Source organism: Protopterus annectens, chromosome 1.part1 (assembly GCF_019279795.1).
Source record: "Protopterus annectens isolate FY-2018-M chromosome 1.part1, PAN1.0, whole genome shotgun sequence".
NCBI classification, from domain to species: Eukaryota; Metazoa; Chordata; order Ceratodontiformes; family Protopteridae; genus Protopterus; species Protopterus annectens.
The window spans coordinates 337,994,374-338,014,608 of NC_056726.1; the positions used below are offsets into that span (position 1 = coordinate 337,994,374).

General features: G+C 37.9%; 1 protein-coding gene across 2 annotated transcripts in view; it reads left to right on the forward strand.

Annotated features, from left to right (window-relative positions):
- CCDC68 (coiled-coil domain containing 68) overlaps window positions 1-20,235 on the forward strand; it is a 1,130,692-nt gene that overhangs the window by 930,934 nt on the left and 179,523 nt on the right. For both annotated transcript variants that reach the window (XM_044075050.1, XM_044075059.1), the window contains one exon: window positions 2,970-3,075. In XM_044075050.1, the coding sequence (XP_043930985.1) occupies window positions 2,970-3,075 (106 nt within the window). The remainder of the gene's footprint in view (window positions 1-2,969; window positions 3,076-20,235) is intronic.

Consider the following 20,235-nt stretch of genomic DNA (forward strand, 5'->3'; position numbering starts at 1 on the left):
TTATTTCACATTTGTTGACCGGGATTGTCCGACTGAGCTGAAGACCCTTTTTCAACAGAGGCCCGGGGAGAAAAGCTCCAACATATTATACAATTTTCATTTTAAATTAGCATTAAACAACAATGTTACAGGATTATTACAATGCATCAAGTAGCAATGCAATGTTATACAGTGTCAATAATCAGGAGTATAGCAAAACTATTTCAGGATGTATAAAAAGAAATATGTCATTAAGATGAATATAGTTTTTGGGGTAAGTGGTTACAAAAACTCAGTTTTATCATAATGTAGTTACATGAAGGCAAGACAGTTACAATAGAATGTTTCTCTGAGGTGATTTGCTTAATAGATTTTAGAAGACAGTAGAAAGAGTAGTCAAGGAAGATTAGAGAGAGCTAGTGAGAAGAGTGAGTTAATGGCAGAAAGTAGATTAAGTTATGAGAAGTAGGGGATGTTAAGGAGGGAGAGTGCAGTGGCAAGACCAGTGACTTTTAAAGTGCTGTTTGGTGGCTGTCTTAAATTATTTAGGATGTGTAAGGGTCCTGATTTCTAGTGGGAGCCTATTCCAAGCAATAGTGGGGTGATATCTGTACATGTTGCGTCCAAATTTAGACTTGGGTTTGTAGATTTGTAGTAGGTCTTAGAACTTTGGAGAGATCTGGAGGGAGACTAATGGGAGATGAGAGGGGATAGTGCTGGGCAGTAGGAAGGCGGGTATAGGATAGAATGGATAACCTGGAGCTGAGAAGAAGCTGGTGGGGTAATTCAAGCCAGTTGAGGTGTTTTAGAGTGAGATAGTGATGGGATTTGTGGGTTTGTTAGGCAACAAATCTAGCTACCTTGTTGTAGGTAGATTCAAGTTTGGTCAGGAGTGCTGAGTTAAGATTTGTGAGAATTTGAGAATTGTACATCAGACTGGGTAGAAGGTAAGTAATTGAGAGAGTAATCTTGGCTTCAGAGGTAAGGAATTTCTTGTTACGGTAAAGGAGCCCTAGTTTTGAATTATTCTTTTTGATACAATTATTAACACGCAAATTAAATTTAAGCTGGTCGTTGATGGTTGCGCCTAAGAGCTTAGTACTGGATTCTACCTGAATGGGAGTGTTATTAAGAGACTGTATGGAGAAGAGGGGTTTAATATTGTTAAACTTTTTAGGTAGGAAGAGTAACAGCTTTGTTTTTTTTTAAGGTTAATGATGAGCTGGTTGTTGGAGAGCCATGTTTCAACTAAGTTAAAAGATGCCCGAGTATAAAAGATCCAGCTGGAAATGTTGAAGTTACTGGGCGTTACTGAGGTATTGTTGTCAATGCACATTTTCACTGTTGCATGAAAGATGGAGGTAGTACCTCTAAAGTGACTAACTTCAGTAGTAGTCCTCCTTCCCAAAAATAGGATAGTGGATGGAGGGTTACTCTAGGTAAAAAGGCATCATACTTCTCAGACTCCATGGAAAAGACTATGCCAGTAGAATAGAAAGACAATTTGATATGAATATTGAGCCCCAGATTTAGAAGAAGCACTGTCACATCTGCCCTGATAATGGAACACTATATTAACTTTTCCTGCTTACATGGATGATGGATGTGAGGATGGGATTTGCCATTGTTATTCCGATATGTTTCTGAACCTAGAGAAGGCATTTGATTGGGAATTTTGGAATCTTGTGTGGGAAATGTAGGGATATTACACATTCCCATGGTTGCTGCTGTGTTGTAGCAGGCAGTCCCACTATAGGTTTATTAAAATTTGCTTTGACATTCTCAGTATAAAGTCAAACTCTTTCAATGTGGGTTTAGTGATCCAACAGGCATTTGTATTGTATCCCTTCCTGTTCATGACTTTCATGGCTAGAAGATCAAAGCAAAGAAAGGTGAGGTTTCAAAAGTATTCATTTTTGCAGTGAGTGAGTTACATTTTTCTTACTTTTAGGTAATATTAAAGCATTCAGCTTTGCAGTCAGTTACATCTTTCTTACTTGTAGGTAATATTAAATCATCCAGTTTTGCAGTGGGACAGTTACATATTTTTTACTTCTAGATAATATTAAAGCATCAAGTTTTGTACTGAGACAGTTACATCTTTCTTACTTTGGGGTAATATTGTTATGTTTTGCTCAAGTGACTGTGAGCTCTGGTTGGTACTGGTTTGATTTCCTGGCATGTGTCTGAAGTCGTTGAAATGAAATTTAGTGCTTCGAAATAAGAGGTTAGGGTTCTGCCCCACAGAAAATGACTTAATCCTTTTCAGGGGTCTAGTTCATCAGTTCAGGTAGTGCACACTGATCAGTGGATTTCTGCACTGTGGGAAGTACTGCGGTCATTGAACTGGACTGCAGTGCTGAAGAGGAGGATGACTAATGTGATAAAATATTCAGGTTACCAATAAAATATATCCATTCTTACTATGGCTGTAAGCTTTGAGCAGTAAGTAAAATAATACGACTGCAGATACTGCTGACAGAAACAATATTCTTTTACTGAGCTTCTGGGTTTACTTTTTGTGATATAGTGCAGAGCTCAGCAGTCCAGGGTATTTCAAAAAATGTCTGCTGCTTCTATAGATGCAGTGGTTTAGGCTCCTAGTGAGTATGCCTCTTGAGTGCCTATGCTTGAGGGGATGTACCAGGTGTAGGTCACTAGGAAGATTCCTCAGGATGGAGTCAAGCTAATATAGAGAGTATACTTCTCTGCTTGCCTGAGAAAACCTGGAGATACAGCAAATTATGCTGGTGACTGTTTCTTTGGATGAAGAAGTATGTTCTGTCCTGCTCAGAGTTCTGCCATTGCACCCCTTACCAAGATAAGTGTATGAAAAATGGATGTGTGATTTCTACAGTTCCACCCTACCACAATACAAGATTTATTCATAACCCAAAGAGACTTCTAGATGTAAATGTTAGCATTTCTTTAAAGCAGAAAAAAGTCACAGAAGTATTAAAATACTCACTAGATGATTGTTTCTCTTTCAGCTCTAAAATTCTCAAGATGGAAGTTTCCACACTTCAAGAAAAAATCCTACATCTACAGAATATGATCTCATCGCAACAAAAAAAACTTCGCAATGCAATACACCAGGTAAGATATTAAGAAAATGTTTACATTTTGTGAATGAAAACATTGTAATTAATACCATGGCAGGAAATACCACAACATAGTTTCTTCTTTTGATTATTATATTAGTGTATGGCACAGAACTAATCAAAAATGCATTCTACAAATTAAGTCAATTTAATCTAAGTTCAGCAGAAAACATAGTTAGCTAACAATTGAAATGTATCACTAGAAATGGTGTCATTTCTGTGACAGAACTGGTTTCCTAACCTCTTTAATGATTGTTTCCTGACACCAAGGTCCATATAAACATACCTTTCAACCTCCAAACACAAGAAATCTGCACAAGGACAAAAATAATAGGGGTCAAAGGCCGAAATATAGGTATATATTTTAAAGATTGCTTTGATAAAATTAGAAAGTTGCTACAATAAAAGGTTTTGTTTTAACATGCATTTTCAGAAGTATATGAAGTCTGAAACTCAAATATTTGCCATTACTTAATGACTTCGGTCCTCCATGATTTGACAGAAAACCACAGATTTTATGAAGAACAGACCAAAAATATGAGGCAAACATTTAGACATTCTGCAAAAATCTGGACAGTTGAGATGTATGTATATGACCAATGAGAAAGGGCCAAGCAATATTCAAAAAAAAAATCTTATTAGAGGAAGGCTATTATGAATTCCCAGCAAGCAGTGGCACCCTCTCAGCAATGGCCAGATTCTCACTTCAGAATTCCTCTTAGTTGGAATTACTAGTTTTTTACTTATTATTTCACCCAGCTTTTGGTCAATTCTATGTTTAGATTTGATGAGTGTTCTTCTTTCAGACCATATCACTACCATAGTGTTTCATTTCTGTTACTGTGAAGGCATTACAATGATCTCCAGCATTGTCCAAAAAATAAACATGCATTTTCAGTTTGCTAAGACCACGTGGGAGAATTTACAGAATACTGTTTCTTAAGTCTTCTGAACTGCAGGAATGTTGATTCTGCCAAACAAGTCATACTTGGCATGCCAGTGGTGGATTTACTGTGAGACCTATAGGACGGAAAACTCCTTCATAGTACCTACCTCTCCACTATACAACTTTTGGCGGTGCATTCCATTTTTAACTTTCCCCTTTAATGAACAACTTTCCTTTTTTTAATTAGCTTGGCAGTGGGGCTCTTAAACCAGAACTAGACTGTAAAGATCAGTTTCTTGTCAGATGATTCAGACAATCCATTTGTGCAGGAGTCATGTTGCCATGTCTGGGTCAGAAGTTATGGAGTGTACAGTAATATTGCTAATACTAGTAGTCCTCTCTGAAGTTTGGACTGTTTCTCTGGCTGCCTTTGCTGTTATTGGAGAATGAAGTCACTCAAACACAGGTCTACAGAGCAATATTGAGGTGAATTAGATTTCAGGCATATGTACCATTCTAAAAAAGTCAACTTGTCAATTATTTCTTTACCTTTAACATCTTTCACAGATGTCATGCAGTTTTTGGGATGCTCCTTATTTTTGCCTTATATTTTTGGTCTGTTTCTAATACAATTTGTGTTCCTTACAATGACAACATTCTCAAAATAATGGCAATCGTTTGAGTTCCTGACTAGTTCAGAGAACACATACAAAAACTTTATTGTATCAGCTTTCAAATTGAAATACTTAAAGTCTGTCCCCATTTTTGGGCCTGTGACTGCCATCATTTTTTTGCTTTGTCTATGATTCTTGAGTTAATAGGTTAAGAGAGCATAGGAGGGCTGTGATAGGTTGTATTGTATGTTTCTAACAGCAGTGCACTGAAATATGGTTTGAGGCCATTATATATGTATTTATTTCCTCATTCGATTACAAGGAAATATTTGAAATGTACACAGTCATATCAATGCTTGTAACTGATGGTCGCGCATGTGTGTGTGTGTGTGTGTGTGTGTGTGTGTGTGTGTGTGTGTGTGTGTGTGTGTGTGTGTGTGTGTTTTAAGTGTGTGTACGTGTGTATAGAGATTATTGCTCTCCACTCTCTCCAACCTTGCCTCATGTTTTGGTGTGTTACTTGCAAATTTGTGTTTTTCTGGAAAATTATGATGGATTGCAGTCACTAACCAATGACAGACAGATGTGAGTTTCAGACGTATTCTTCTGAAAATGTTTGCTAATATAAATCCTGGTATTTTAGGAGATTTTTAAATATATAAAAAGAATACATAAAAGAAATATTTAAAATATGACCATGATTTTTGGTCTAGATAAGAAGCTGAAAGGGCAAAGGGTATTGTACTCTATGGTTCTGACAGCAGATACTTAACTATATTTCTGGGTCATTTTCTTTGTATGTATTAATTCATTTGCTTGCTAGCATACATCTCAGGTCTTGTGTGTGTGTGTGTGTGTGTGTGTGTGTGTGTGTGTGTGTGTGTGTGTGTGTGTGTGTGTGTGTGTGTGTGTGTGCGTGTGTGTGTGTGTGTGTGTGTGTGTGTGTGTGTGCGGGCATGCGAGTGTGCTTGAAAACAAATGTGTACCATTAGTTTTATCTATAATGCACCCAATAAGATTGGACAAATATGTAACTCTTTGAATAGCAATAAAAAATTCACTATCATTGAAAAAAGAAGGAAGAAAATGCATTGCAGAGCATCTAGACTCTTGGGCCTTCTGAGATTGTGGTGACCCCAACATCTCCATGTACATAAGGGGATTTTGACACAGGCTTTATAGAATGGGGCATTCTTCAATTTGCTGCTCTAGGCCTCACCTTGTATTTAAACTGACCATGCTCAGAAGTGTGTACAGAAGTTTGCCATAGCTGATGTGGGACCTGAGGGCAATACAATCATTATCTCTTTAACTTTCCTCACAATCAGATCTCAGGTTTACACAGAAAGTCACTAGAGCTTGTCTGGTATCTTGTCTAGAAGCAACGTGCCAGACTATATTTCTATGATTAGTATTTTTTCAGTCAGATGACAGTCACGTAATGCTGAATGTTCTTTACATATGTGTGACTTCAACATCATATAAATACTGTATAATGCACTTAGCATGGTGATCAAATGTAAAACAACATATAGCTCTATGTTATGTAGTATATTTTATTGTTAGCTTATGCTATTTGCCAGTGAAAAAGTATGCAAAGTGCAGATTTTTTCCCTGGACCTTGGCTGTGAAGCCCATTAAGATTAATGAGGTTAATAAATAAATATGTAACCGCGACAACTCAAAAGATATGATTGTGGCAGTTTGCTCTTTCAATTTAACCCCAATCTAACACTGTAGAGGAGCATAGGAAGTGACTGTTTTTTTAATAATATGCATGCATGCACCATTTCCACATATACTTCATGTATGTAAATAATGGCAGGCATCTGAGTTTCAGACGTTATATCCTTCAAAGAGTGCATGCAAAGCCTGTTATGGTAACAGGTTTAAAAAGTGCAATATTTAAATATCTGTCCATTATTCTGTTCCCCATTATTTTCTGGCTTTGTCTCTGATTCTTGAGTTACGAGGTTTAAATGGCAGATGGAGTTGCAGTAGGTTGCCGTGTGTGGTTCATACAGCAGCAAGGTGAATTGCGTTTTTGGCACATTACTTTATGCATATATTCACTCATTCAATTGCAAGCAGATTATCTGTGGTACATGTCATACAAGTGGTTGTAATTGATGGTCACATTTGTGTGTGTGTGTGTGTGTGTGTGTGTGTGTGTGTGTGTGTGTGTGTGTGTGTGTGTGTGTGTGTGTGTGTGTGTGTGTGTGTGTGTGTTCATATACAAAGGGCACTGCTTTCAAATGTCCCCAACCTTATGTCATGTTTTGGTCTGTTCCTTGTCATATTTATGGATTTCTGGCAAATTGTTCTGGACTGTAGTCACTCAACAAATAATAGATGTGAGTCTTAGATGTATCCTTCAGAGAATGCTGTTAATGCAAAACCTGTTATTTTATCATCTTTATAAGTAATAAAAGTGAAATTCAAAAACTTTCCGTGATATTGGGTGGCTATACCTGATTGTTAAGATAAAATTTTGAAAGGGAAGAGAGGGTTACACAAGGCTGCACTCAATGTTTCTGACAGCAATGATGTTAGATACATTTTGGGGACATTTTTGTGTTCTCACAAGCAAATACTTGAAGTTTATACTATCATACAAGTGGGTATAAATAAGGTATATGTATGTGTGTGTGTGTGTGTGTGTGTGTGTGTGTGTGTGTGTGTGTGTGTGTGTGTGTGTGTGTGTGTGTGTGTGTGTGTGTGTGTGTGTGTGTGTGTGTGTGTGTGTGTCTAAGCATGCCTGTGCACATGCTTGCACCCATCTGTATCTGTGTGAAAAAAAAATCATACCACCATTGATAACTGTAGACACATGCAATATTCTCGGACAATTACATAACTCTCCTGAATAGCAGTAAAAAAAAAAAACAGTAAGTAATTATCAGAGTACCTAGAACCTCAGCCATTCTGGGGGTCTGTTGACTGCCACACCTAAAGTTGTATAAAGAGATTTTGAATGAGGCTTATTAGTGGAGATCCATTCTTCAAACATCTTCCTTAGGCCTCGCCTTGTATAAAACCGACCATGCTCAGAAGTGTGTACAGAAGTTTGACATAGCTTATGTGGGACCTGAGGACAATACAATACAATCATTATCTCTTTAACTTTCCTCACAACTACATCGCAGAGGTTTACACAGAAAGTCAATAGATCTTGTCTGGTAGAAGTGTCCTATCTAGTAATAACATGATGGACTACATTTCTGTGATCACTATTTTTTTCACTTTGTAATCAGATGTTATATATATATATATATATATATATATATATATATATAAAATGTATGTAGATATATATATATATATATATATATATATATATATATATATATATATATATATATATATATATTTATATGGGAACTGTACAGATCTCTGGCGGCACTTTCTGCCGAAGCAGAAATCACCGAACATACATGCTGGTTGTGCCGGTTGCACTATGGTGCGGTTAAGGGAGAATTCCCTTTTCTCCACTGTAGTCCGACCTCGGAGTGAGAATATAAAAGTAGGGGGGGGTGTGGGGAGGCACAGCCCCCCACACAGGGCATTAAAGAAAATGTATTGTTTTTTTTTTGTTTTTTTTGAACGGACTTTAACGAAAGCGCTTTTTCAGTGAAAGTGGTTTTGTTAAAGTGCGTTTGGTTATTGTGGATTCGGACTATTGATCATTCGTTCAATAGACCGAGATCCATATACATAGATATATATATATATATATATATATATATATATATATATATATACAATTTATATATATATATATATATATATATATATATATATATATATATATATATATATACATATACACACACACACACACACACACACACACACACACACACACACAGACACACACACACATCTATCTATCTATCTATCAGAGGTAGGGTCTATCTATCTAGCTATCTATCTAGCTATCTATCTATCTATCCATATATCAATTATTCTATATAAGACCAAATCCTAAAACTATGCCTGGATGCGTCTCAAATAGTATGAAGCCTTATTTAGTCACACCCCTGACAACACTATTCAGTCTCAGCCTCCATACTTGCTTTGTTCCAAGTGAATGACGAACAGCTACAGTCATTCTCTTTCATAAAGGAGGAGCTTCCACAGACCCATAAATCTTATCAGCCTCATATGTAATGCCATGGAAAGATTTATCATAGAATTAATTAATCAGGCCATAGGGAACCACCAAACACTGAACCCATCTCAGTTTGGATTTATCAACTGCAGGTCACGCTTACTCAGCCTGATAGATTTTTTTGAAAAGCAATGAATGAAAGCAAAAAGGTACACGCCACATATCTCGACCTGGCAAAGATTTTGACATAATTCCCCACTCATGCATAGTAGAAAAGCTAAATATACTGGGAATAAACCCCTATGTCACCTGCTGGATTGCCAGCTGGCTCACAGATAGGATGCAGACAATCAAAATATGGGATGTTACCTCCACAAAGAGACTAGTCAACAGTGGAATCAACCAAGGTTCCATGCTGAGTCCTCTCCTGTTTGGCATCTGCTTTTCTGAAGTAAAAGCCAATACCAAAGGGCTCTGACTGATATCATTTGCAGATGACTGTAAGCTAGGAATCCTCAAATGACTTAGCCATCCTGCAAGTAGGTTTGTCCAAAATAAATAACTGGTGCCAAAAATCATGGACTGAAACTAAATGCCAAAAAAGTCATTATTGTATCCTTTTTAGGATTATAGGGTCATAGGAGATTACTAGACTAACAGCCTCAGAGCCTTTTCAAACCTAGCCCTTCATGCCCCAGTTTTCCTTCTTACTAATGCCCACAGGCTAGAAAAGCTTTGGTATATGTCTGTGCCTTAGGACATCTACAAACTGCCCCTATACATAAGGGCCATAGGTGACAAGCTAAGGTTGAATTTACGATTTCCCATCCATTGCTCCAAATTGTGTTTGAACAGGCTTAGAGAATGAAGAAGCTATCTCTGAGACATATAGCTGTCCCTCCAACATGTTTTGTTTATGTCACAGACAAGGTTTTGATCCTTAGATCAGGTAATGCTAGTGTTGCTTGCTTTGTGAATGTGTAGCAGTTTCATCGGGGCTGGATCAGAGAATGTCTTGTAGGTTAGGCATAGATCACCCCTCAGTAGTCTGTAGTAGACAAGAGTGCAAGGACTGGGCTCTAACGTGGTCTGCATAGGACACATTATTTGCATCTTGTATTCTTTTAGTGCAGAATCACTGTGGCCACTCCAGCTCTTTCAAATGCCTGGTCAGGTACATGTTGATGCATGCGAAAGTTATCAGCCAGCAAATTTGCTATAATTGCCTGGTGTGGTATAGGAAGTTCCATTTAATATTAGTTCAGCACACTGTTGAGTGTGCTCTTTAAGGTTGCATACATAACTGAAAAATGCCTTATTGTATCCTTACCTTGGAAACTATTTTTCCTCAAAGTTGGCTTTGTCGGACTTGATTAGTCCCCTGAGTTACTTGTTGAGACTGATGAAGGAATTTTTAGTCTTTTGGGCATAACCCTTCCTATTTTTGGACAGGATTTTCATTCTTTTGTTGTACAACCTATTTATACTGGAGGTCCACCAAGGAGGCTTGTTTTTGGAGTTTGGCTTATGTTTATTTTAGTTTGGCAGTTATTTACATGTTTGTGCAACAAAAACATTTCCACATAGACCACCGTGTTCCCTCAGTTTTGTTGGGCTTAGAAATTAGCTATGCCATCTCTTAATGGAAGGTATTCAGCTTTGGAAAAGTTCTTAAAGTTCTGGGGCATGCTGGGAGTTCAGCCTTTACATTTATTTCAAGAGTGACCACTTTGTGATCCGATCTGGCCAGTGAGAACATTGCATATAAGATCTGGCAACATTCCTTCATAGTTATAAGAACCAGATTCAGGATATTTTCACCCTAGTGCAGACTAGCTGTTCCAAGGTATTTGCATTGACAAAGTCCAGGAATTTTTGACCCTGCATGTAAGTGGTTGTGAATGTATCCCAGTATATGATGGGATAGTTGAAAGCACCCATGAATATAGTGTTGAGTTGAATTGTGATTGACTCCAGTGCATTTAAGTATGTGGTATGGCTATCCTGGGTCATAGACAGGGGCCTAAAGCTAGCAAGGATATGGTATTGGAATTTGCCTAAAGTTGGCATGTCATATTGTTTGACCAGTCCTGAGGTGTGCTTACTTTTTATGCAGATTGATACACCTCCATCTCTTGTCCCTTCTTGTGCAGTAACTGGTCTAAATGTGTGACAGTCATTATAACATTGTACTGCTGGGGTGCCTTCCACAGCTTTAAACCATTTCTCAGTAACTGCACAGATGTCAACAGTCTCCAGGGTGAGGAGCAGTTCCTGGGAGTGATAGTTCTTGTTGAGACTCCTAGCATTGAGCAGTAACACCTTTAGTTTATCTCATGGAGAATCAACTATGTTGGAAAGTTTATCAGACTGGCATTGCCTAAAAAAGGCACTATGGGGTGGATAACATTTTGGTCAATATCTGAAAGTCTAGTGTGGACAGGTGCAGACTATCCTTGGCAAAGCATAGTAGTCTGTCAATCATATCCACCCAAGATGGCAAATATTGGACCCCTTTAGAATGACACTTGTTAAAGTCAATTATCTTTTGTTTATGTTGTGGTCTCATTCTTGGAGAAAGTAGTATGCTGCTCAATCCTAGACTCATGCTTGCCTGGGACATATATTCTGAAAGGTCTGTTATGTCTGTCTTCATACAGTCTAGGGAGGAAAGCCTCAGGTCAGCACCAACATGGACTATGATAGAGTCATACTGGTGCTTGTATTTCTATGTCCTGAGTGCATGTGTGATCTGGCAAATCCTTACCCCTAAAGTCATCTACCCCAGTGACCACATTGACAATATGCCTGTAACAGTTGACCCAGTTGCTCAGGATTTGGGAACTTATGTGGACAGTGACCTAACTTTTCTGATCAATATGTGACCATTGCTGTAAACAAAAGGGTTGTGTCTAGATCTAGAGATGTCATTGTCCCCCTTTACTCAGCTCTCATTAGGCAAATCATTGAATATAATGATCCATTTGGCATGTATCTGTCCAGACACACACAGCAACTGAAACACCTGCAGAGATACTTTACTAAAAGGATAAAAGGCCTAAACAACATGTCCAGCATGGGCCAACTCATAGTCCTATCACTATACTCGTCATCTGTGTCTGGCATACAAGACATTCTCCAACACATTACTGATGGATTTACTGCACATCAGCATGTAAAATGGTATCAAAAATATTCTGTCTAAGGATGTAAACCTGTTCTGCAAAACCAACAGAATAGTTTGGAGGGATCTGTGATGGGTCTCTTGCTCTGACATCAAAATTGATAACACTGATCTCAACTTAACCAAAGCTGCTGATAACTGCAAGCTGGGTGCTGTTGTCAAGTCAGCTAAAGATACTTATACCCAATCAAAATGAATTAACACAAGTCAACACCTGGTGCACTGAAAAAAGGCTTAAACTAAATGACATGAAATGCAACAGCATCCCTGTCAGGAAATGCAAACTGATTCATTCTATTGCCTTACTGTACTGGATTTTTTCTCCCTGCACTCAGTGGCATATAGACTCCAGAAGTGGGATCTGAGCCTCAATTATTGTGCCTCATGTATCCTACTGTCATTGATCTCCTTTTTTCTAGATAAGTCAAGCAGTGCAGCCAACATAGATAAGGATATCTCAATGTACATCATAAAATAAGTAAAACTAGATAGAGAGATCAGTTCATCACCCAGCAACTCCTAATACTCTGGAGTAAATTCCCAGTACAGGTCAAGTGATGCAATTCCCTGTTGACCTTTAAAAATATCTTGAACAACTGGATTGGTACTTTTAAAGTTACTCCAGGACTTACAGGCCTTGCCATACTTGGAAGGAGTGTTAGATCCCAAGGGTGGTTATTGGCACACATGGCTACTGAAGAAATTGTCTCGTATAGCCTATGGCATTATGATCCTATGATCCAACAAATATAGGGGTGATATGGTGGCACAGCAGATAGCACTGTTGCTTCACAGCAAGAGGGTTTCTGGTTAGATTCCTGGCTTGGATACTTTCTATGCAGAGTTTGCATGTCCTCCCTGTGTTTGCGGATTTTCCCCAGGTACTCTGGTTTCTCTCACACACACTACAAAAGGTATACAGTAGGTGGATTCAGCACTTTAAATGGACATAGGGGTAAGTGTATGTGTGTGTGTGTGTGTGTGTGTGTGTGTGTGTGTGTGTGTGTGTGTGTGTGTGTGTGTGTGTGTGTGTGTGTGTGTTTGTAAGTGGTATGAAAGAACAACTATGGCAGGGCTAGTCACCCAGCAGTGTGAACCTCTGCTCTTGATGATTGTCACTGTTCAAGTGACACACCGACCAAAAAAGGGGTTGTGAATGGATGGATCTAACAAATATATGGTATATGCCATTCCAGTGGCACAGAGAGATATAGCCCTAACTATGGCCCAGTTTGATTAGTGGCTAAGGCATTTTACAAAGTGACAGGGAGGGATGGGAGTGTGCCCATCCTTGTGTGGGAGGTGGTTACATGAATGTTCCCCTTGACATCTGTGGTATATGCTGGGTTTGTACAAGGGAAGGTGGAGTCTAAGAAGGGACAGAGCAGGAGCCATACTGGGTTTCCATGAAGCCAGGAACAAAATGTTACACACTCCCATTGCACACCTGATCCATGACACAACCAACATAATGAAGGGAGGGAGGGGAAACTAGGGGTAGACCTTAAAGAAAAAAAATGACATATGGAGGACAGCACTCACTGCCCCCCCCCCACACCCACTCCAGGACACAGCTAAGATCCACATCAGCACCAGCTTGGTGTCTGGGGGTAGAGGAGGACTGGTCGTCCCAGGGCTTAACGTGAGGCACCAGACACAACTGTCTGAATGAAGCAGGAGCAGTAACACTGCCCCCACAAGTCTATCTATCTATGTGAGATGTCCCTGAATACCAAGTGTAGAAAATAGAAAGTACATTATACTGGAAAAACAGCCAAAGCTGAGTATAAAAATTATTAAGAGTAAGAAAAAAGATGATGAAAGAAGTGAAAAACTGTCAGAGGCTAATGATTAAATACAATCTTTGAATTTGTATGGGTTCAGATCTATAATTTCTAAAGATTCATATGACACCTGTGATCCATTGAGTCTGTTTCTTTTTTTCAAATGCACAGAAAGAAGTGCAAATTATTCCATAAGCATAATTAATTACACTTTTGTAGGTGGCAAGTTATTTCTCCAGTGATCCATACTTCTTTATATCTGCAAGGATAAACCATCACAGTATATATTGAGAAGAAAGAATGCAGTCTGGTAACAGGGCCTTACACAGTACTGTATGTCTGGTTATAAGAAAATTAATATTTCAGTTTGTCTGCATAATATATACTGACATAACAGCAAAAATGGTGCCCAAGAGGAACAGTCTGATAAGCATGCTTGGTATGCCAGTTACATAGTCAGAGACTTTACAGCAGTTTAGTTTGGATGAGGGGAATACTGTTGTGAGTCTGTACAAAACAGGAAATTGTATCTGTGTTTCCAAGGAATAGATTCTTCATTTAGGCAAGGAAGTAGTTTAAAATGTTGACATTGACTGGATTGCATTGTTATATCTAGACGTTATAACAAGAAACAAGTTCAACCAGAAGTCTGTGTAGGGTTATAAAAGTGTTGCATTTTATGGCATGTCATGCTGCAAATCTAAATAATGTGTGTAATTACATCTGGAAGGTGTGATGCATTTAAAAAACACCATAATATGTACACACAAATCAGAGTGAGCTGATGTGAAAAAAGCAAATGTGACACAGAATGAGAGAATCCATTTTAGTTTTCCATGCATAATATCTGGATGATATCAACACAATTTTGTCAAAATAGTATATATTAATTAAACTCCTTTATAATGAAGGGAAAATGAAAGCACAGAAAGGTACACACAACAGCACAATTCAAGTAACAAATGTTTGCTGCTATGGAGCAGAAAAAAATATCAAAATTGACACCCTGTCCAGCCTGAGAACAGTCCGCTGGTACAAAAAGTGTGGGAAGCCAGTACCAAGGTTTCACACAATGCAAACAGAGATCACCTCTCCAGCTGAGGCAGAAAATGCAGTAATGGCAGGGGAGGTAGATGCTAATAGTTGGTGCAGTCTCTGAAACTGATTACAATGCTCCTGCAGAGAAAAAGACAGATGGATAGTAAGGTTAAAGCATAGCATGTAGTGAACCTTTACAGTCCTCACAAGCATCTGTACATTTTTTTACTCTGACAAATAGAATGTTGATGAAAATTTAAAACAATGTACTCAGTACAAGTGTTTCCTTTTCTCTCTGTTTTGAGCTAATTTAACAATGACTTGACTAGCTTTAAATTGTATGCCTGGAAGTTGAATTTGAGTTATATTTTAAAGGACAGTAACATCAAAATTACTTTATTTGATTGTAATTTAAAGAAAAGAGACTCTTCTAATCCACTGTTGTCAAATACTATTGCAATTTCTGATTTTTTTTTTGTATTTATGATATCTGGCATTTTATATAAACCACCTAGTATGTTATTACAGTCTTTCAAATGAAGAGTGGAAATGTTTGAAAACATAGTTTGATAAACATATACGCAGAAATAATGCTAAGGTATATGAAAGCCGGTAAGGGCAGCAGTCTGGAGGTAATGCAGTACACAGATTCTGTAGTTGCCATGACCATTATTAACTGATGCCATTAGCTATAAGGACATGTCAATAAAGGGAAATGATTGTGGTATATATATATATATATATATATATATATATATATATATATATACATATATGAGAATGTTTGTTTATCTTATGTTTGAAGGTTCAGTTACTTTAGAAATTCAACTTTTCAGCTATTATGTATCTGATAAATGGGGTTCTTTTTATTATCCCCAGGATTCATAATAACCCTGTCTTCTCACTATTTCAGCTGGCAGTATCAACCTCTAGCTGTAAGATAGAACCAGTGTATATGTATGCTGATAGCAAATTAAGAAAACAAAAATATATATATATATATATATATATATATATATATATATATATATATATATCAGATGTCAAATCAAGTTGTATGCTAAGGGTTCATGCACTTTTTGCAAAAACATCATTTATTTTTGATAAAAAGGTAAATTAACATTTTGCTTGCTACAGTACGTATCATTTATTTGTATGCATATATTCCCAAGACATTGGTACTGAATTAGAGAATATTTGGTTGTTCACAGTTTTCCAAGAGAGATTGTAGCATTTTTTTGACAGGTTCCAAGAACATTTTTTGGCAAATTGGGAAGTGATTTAGTTTTTATACAAGACTGAATTATTGAACCACAGTTTTTGCATATGTTACATATATTTATTATTTATATGGAATGATATTTTATAGACTTTTGGATGGTATGTGAATGGACAGAAGTCAAGTACAAATGTTTTGTCCTTCACTTGCAATGCATCTAAGGACAGTATTTTTCTTCATATGTACTGTTAAGCTTTGCTGTTTTATTGAACCACTTTCCTAAGGTTCACAAAAACAGACTAGGTTAACATATAGTTATATTTTGATAGCTGTCATCACCCATTACACCTCACATTTGTGACTGTAGAACAAAAAGTGCTTAATATTAAATTAACACTAAACAGCTATTTTCTTTCTTTTGTTTTTTTTTTTACAACATATTGCAGTTAGGAAAACAAGAACTCTTTTAAGATGATCCAGAGTTCTTTTTAGATTGGGATTGGCATAACCAGTAAAGTAGATATAGAAGTCCTATGCATTGTACTTACAAACAGTTTTATTAAAAGTGGGGAACTGGATAAATAAAGTATGATGTTTTGACAGGAAAAAGTCATTAATACAGATCTTAATTCAGTGGGATGTGCTTGGAGTCCATTCCAACAAGGAAGGTTAGTTTAGTTTTTCAGCAACTTGTCAGACAGAGTGAGCAGTGATTAGGTTATATGAAAGAAATCAAAGTTTTAGGTAAGAGTGGTGGCAGTGAAAGGGAAAATGTCACCTCTTCCAGGTTTTGAGTTGCATTTATTTTATTTATTTATTTATTTATTTATTTATTTATTTGCAGTTTGTTTTCCAGGATAGTCCATTGGGCTACAAGGAGCCCATTTTCAATGGAGTCCTGGGGAGAAAAGCTCCAGAAAAATACAGGTACATAGTATAGAAAAAAAAGCATACATCCATAGTATACATTTCAAATAAATGTTACCTACATAGTTCAGAAAAAGTACAAATCCATATCACACATTTCAAGTAAATGTTACCTAATACAGAAATAAAAAGATTTTCATTTCCAAAATTACATCAGCTCAGGTTAATTCAGTAAGTAGTAAACTTTTTATTTTTTTTGGCAATTACAATGAGGTAACTTTTTAGTTATTGGTTGAATACATCACGTGGGTTTAGGAGGCAGTGATAGGCAGCAAATAAGTTTGTAAAGTTAGGAAGAAAATGTGATCAGAATTAGGTTGTTTGGGAGCAAGAGCATTTCCATTGTGAAGTAAGGTATGAGTGCAGTGAGGTTTTAAACAAGGAGAGACCGCTGGTGGTGCGGATGGGAGAAGGGAGAGTTCCAGAAGTGCGCAAGAAAGAAGAACATCAGGTGATTTCCAGCTGGACGTTTTGGTTTATGCAATTTAATTAGGTTCTGGGAATTGGATCTTAGGAGTCTATCTGGCTTGTGCATTTCAAAGGTATTTGCTAGGGAGGGGCAAAGAGATGGGTTATGTATGAGTTTGTGTGCTTGGATAAGCTGGGTATATGTGAGGAAGTTTGGTATCTCTAGCCAACTTAGTTGGTGAAGGGAATTACAGTGGTGGGAAGAAGCTCTATGACCTGCTGCAAATTTGGGTATTTTGTTATAACAAAATGAGAGTTTTATTTTGAGGGAAGATTGCAGGCTGGTTAAGATAGATGCACCATATAAAAGGGATGGGATAAGGTATGTATTAGCTAATGTAATCCTGGTGGTGGAAGAGATAAAGCAACTGTGACAGTAAAGCATACCTAATTTTTTATGAGTTTTTTTTATATTTGCTTGTAGATGCTTGTCAAATTTTAGTTGATTGTTGATGATAATTCCTAGTAGTTTTGTGTCAGAGACTAGTTCTAGGGGGGGTATTATTTTTTCTGGTAATTATGAAGGATTGTTTGCCTAGGGAAGAGGTTTTGGAGGCATTGAATAGCATAAGTTTTGTTTTAGTTACATTAAGGGCAAGATGTTTGTTTAGCATTTGCTGTTCAATGGAAGAGAAGGTGGCTTATGTCAGACTGTTGATAGTTGTGATGGAAGGGAAGGAGCAGATTATAGTAGACTCATCGGCATATTGGATGAGACTAGAGTTAGGAATGGCTTGGAAGAAATAATTTATGAATATGTTGAACAATAGTGGGCCTAGAATGGAACCTTGGGGGATGCCTGTGGATGTGTTGAGAAAGGGAGAGGTAGCTTGTTTCCATTTAACTTCTTGTTGCCTGTTTGTGAGATAGCTTGAGAACCACTGGGTAGAGGAAGGGGCTAGGTTAAGTTTAGAGAGTTTGGTACGAAGCAGATTGTGGGAAATGGTGTCAAATGCCTTAGAGAGGTCAAGGAAGAGAGTGAATACGAAGTGGCCAGAGTCGCAGGCTTTGTTGACTGTTTCTAGGAAGGGGAGGAAGGCAGTGGAGGTACTATGACCTAGTCTAAAGCCATGTTGTGTGTGGGTAAGAAGCTGATTATTGATGAGGTAAGGTAAGACTTGTTGGTGGACACACTTTTCAAGTAGCTTAGAAATAGGGGATAGGATGGTGATAGGGTGAAAGTTAGGGATGTCATTATTATTTCCTCCTTCATGGGGAGGAATAATAAAGGCCTTCTTCCAAAGTTGGGGGACCTGGAATTTTAACATTGACTGATTTGTTAGTATGGTGACAGGGAGGGCAATTGCTTCAGCAGCTACTTTTAGGAAGTAGGAGGGGATTTCGTCAGGGGCATTGGAGCCAGGTTTTAATTTTTGGGGATTTTTTTTTTTATGGTAGATATGGAGATGGAATTGATGGAGAAAGGTGGGGGTTGGGAGCTTGGGATGTTAACGGAGGAAGGGGTGGGAGCAGGCTGAGAAGGAGCTATGCAGTTATTGGTCAAGGATAATATTAGTTTGTTGATGGAGTCAATGAAAAAGGAGTTAAATTGGCTTGCTAAGTCCATGTCAGATGCATCTGGGTTTGGGCAAGGGTTTTCTGTTTTTCCAGGGTTAAGGAGAGCTGTAATTCCTTTCCAAAATAGTTTGGGATTGGTATTATGGTTAGTTTGGTGGGTAGTGAAATATAATTTGCGGTCAGAGGCTATGAGTTTTTTTACTTTATTGTGTAGTGTTTTATATTCAGTAAGGGTAATCGAGGTTTTATATTTCTGGTATTGTGCCCATGCTTTGTCGCGAAGTCACATGGAAACCAAAGTGTTTGTAGTTAACCAGGGTGCAGGGTTACTTTTTATGTGTTTAGTTTTTAGGGGGGCAAGGGAGTTGAGTAGGTTTGTGAAAGTGGTGTTAAAGTAGGACAGAGCATTATCTAGGGGAAGGGTTTTTAAAGGGTTCTAGCTGGTGTTTTTAGTGTGTTTATGAAAGTTTCAGGATTAAAGTTTTTTAAGCAGTGAGAGGAAGTATAGGTGTGAGGTAGTTGCACAGAAGAAGGGAGACAGTGGGCGAAAGTGGGGAAATGGTCAGCTAGTGGGTCTGGGATAATACCACTGTCTGAGATATAGTAGGATGGTTAACTAGAATCCAATCTATTGTACTTCCAGTAGTGGAGTTGTTTGAGGGTCTGGTAGTGGAATTGATTAGCTATGTGAAGTTATATAGGTTAATGTTGAGTGAGTTAGTGGGAGATTGGATTGTGGCCCAATTTATGTTAACATCACCCAGGATTATTGTTTCATGAGTGATGTTAGAAGAGACCCAGGAGAGAATGTCTTCAAGGGATGAGACATTATCACCAGGGGGGATATAGAGGGAGAAGATAAATATGAGTTTATGCTTGTTTAGGTGGAGTAGGGCTGGTATCATTTCTACCATACCAGATTTGGGGAAGGGTTTGGTATAGGGGGTGACTAGTAGGGATGCAGAGTATAAGAGTGCTACCCCACCACTTTTTTTTGAGTTCTGTCATTTCCTAGAATGTGGTTCATAGGTTCATAGGTTCATAGGTTCATAGGTTGGTACTAGGCTATCAGCCCTAGGGCCTATACAACTAGCAGCCACAACAATTTCCCTATTTTTTCCCACATTATTTACTTTCCTGGACCCTGTCTAGCAGGGCGACTGACGTGATTCAAGGTTCCTCTTGAAGAGGTCCAAAGAGGCACTCTGCTTGCATGTTTTGTTTATTGTGATGACAAGGTTTAGATGCAGAGATCACCTCTGAGTGGACAATGTAGTTAGGTGGTACTAGTTCAGAGTCTTTTATATGGGGCTTGAGACAGGTTTCTGAGATGGAGATTATGTAGAAACCAGGCATGAAGGTTTGGAATTTTGTTACAGAGGCTTCGAGTATTTAAGGATGAGAAC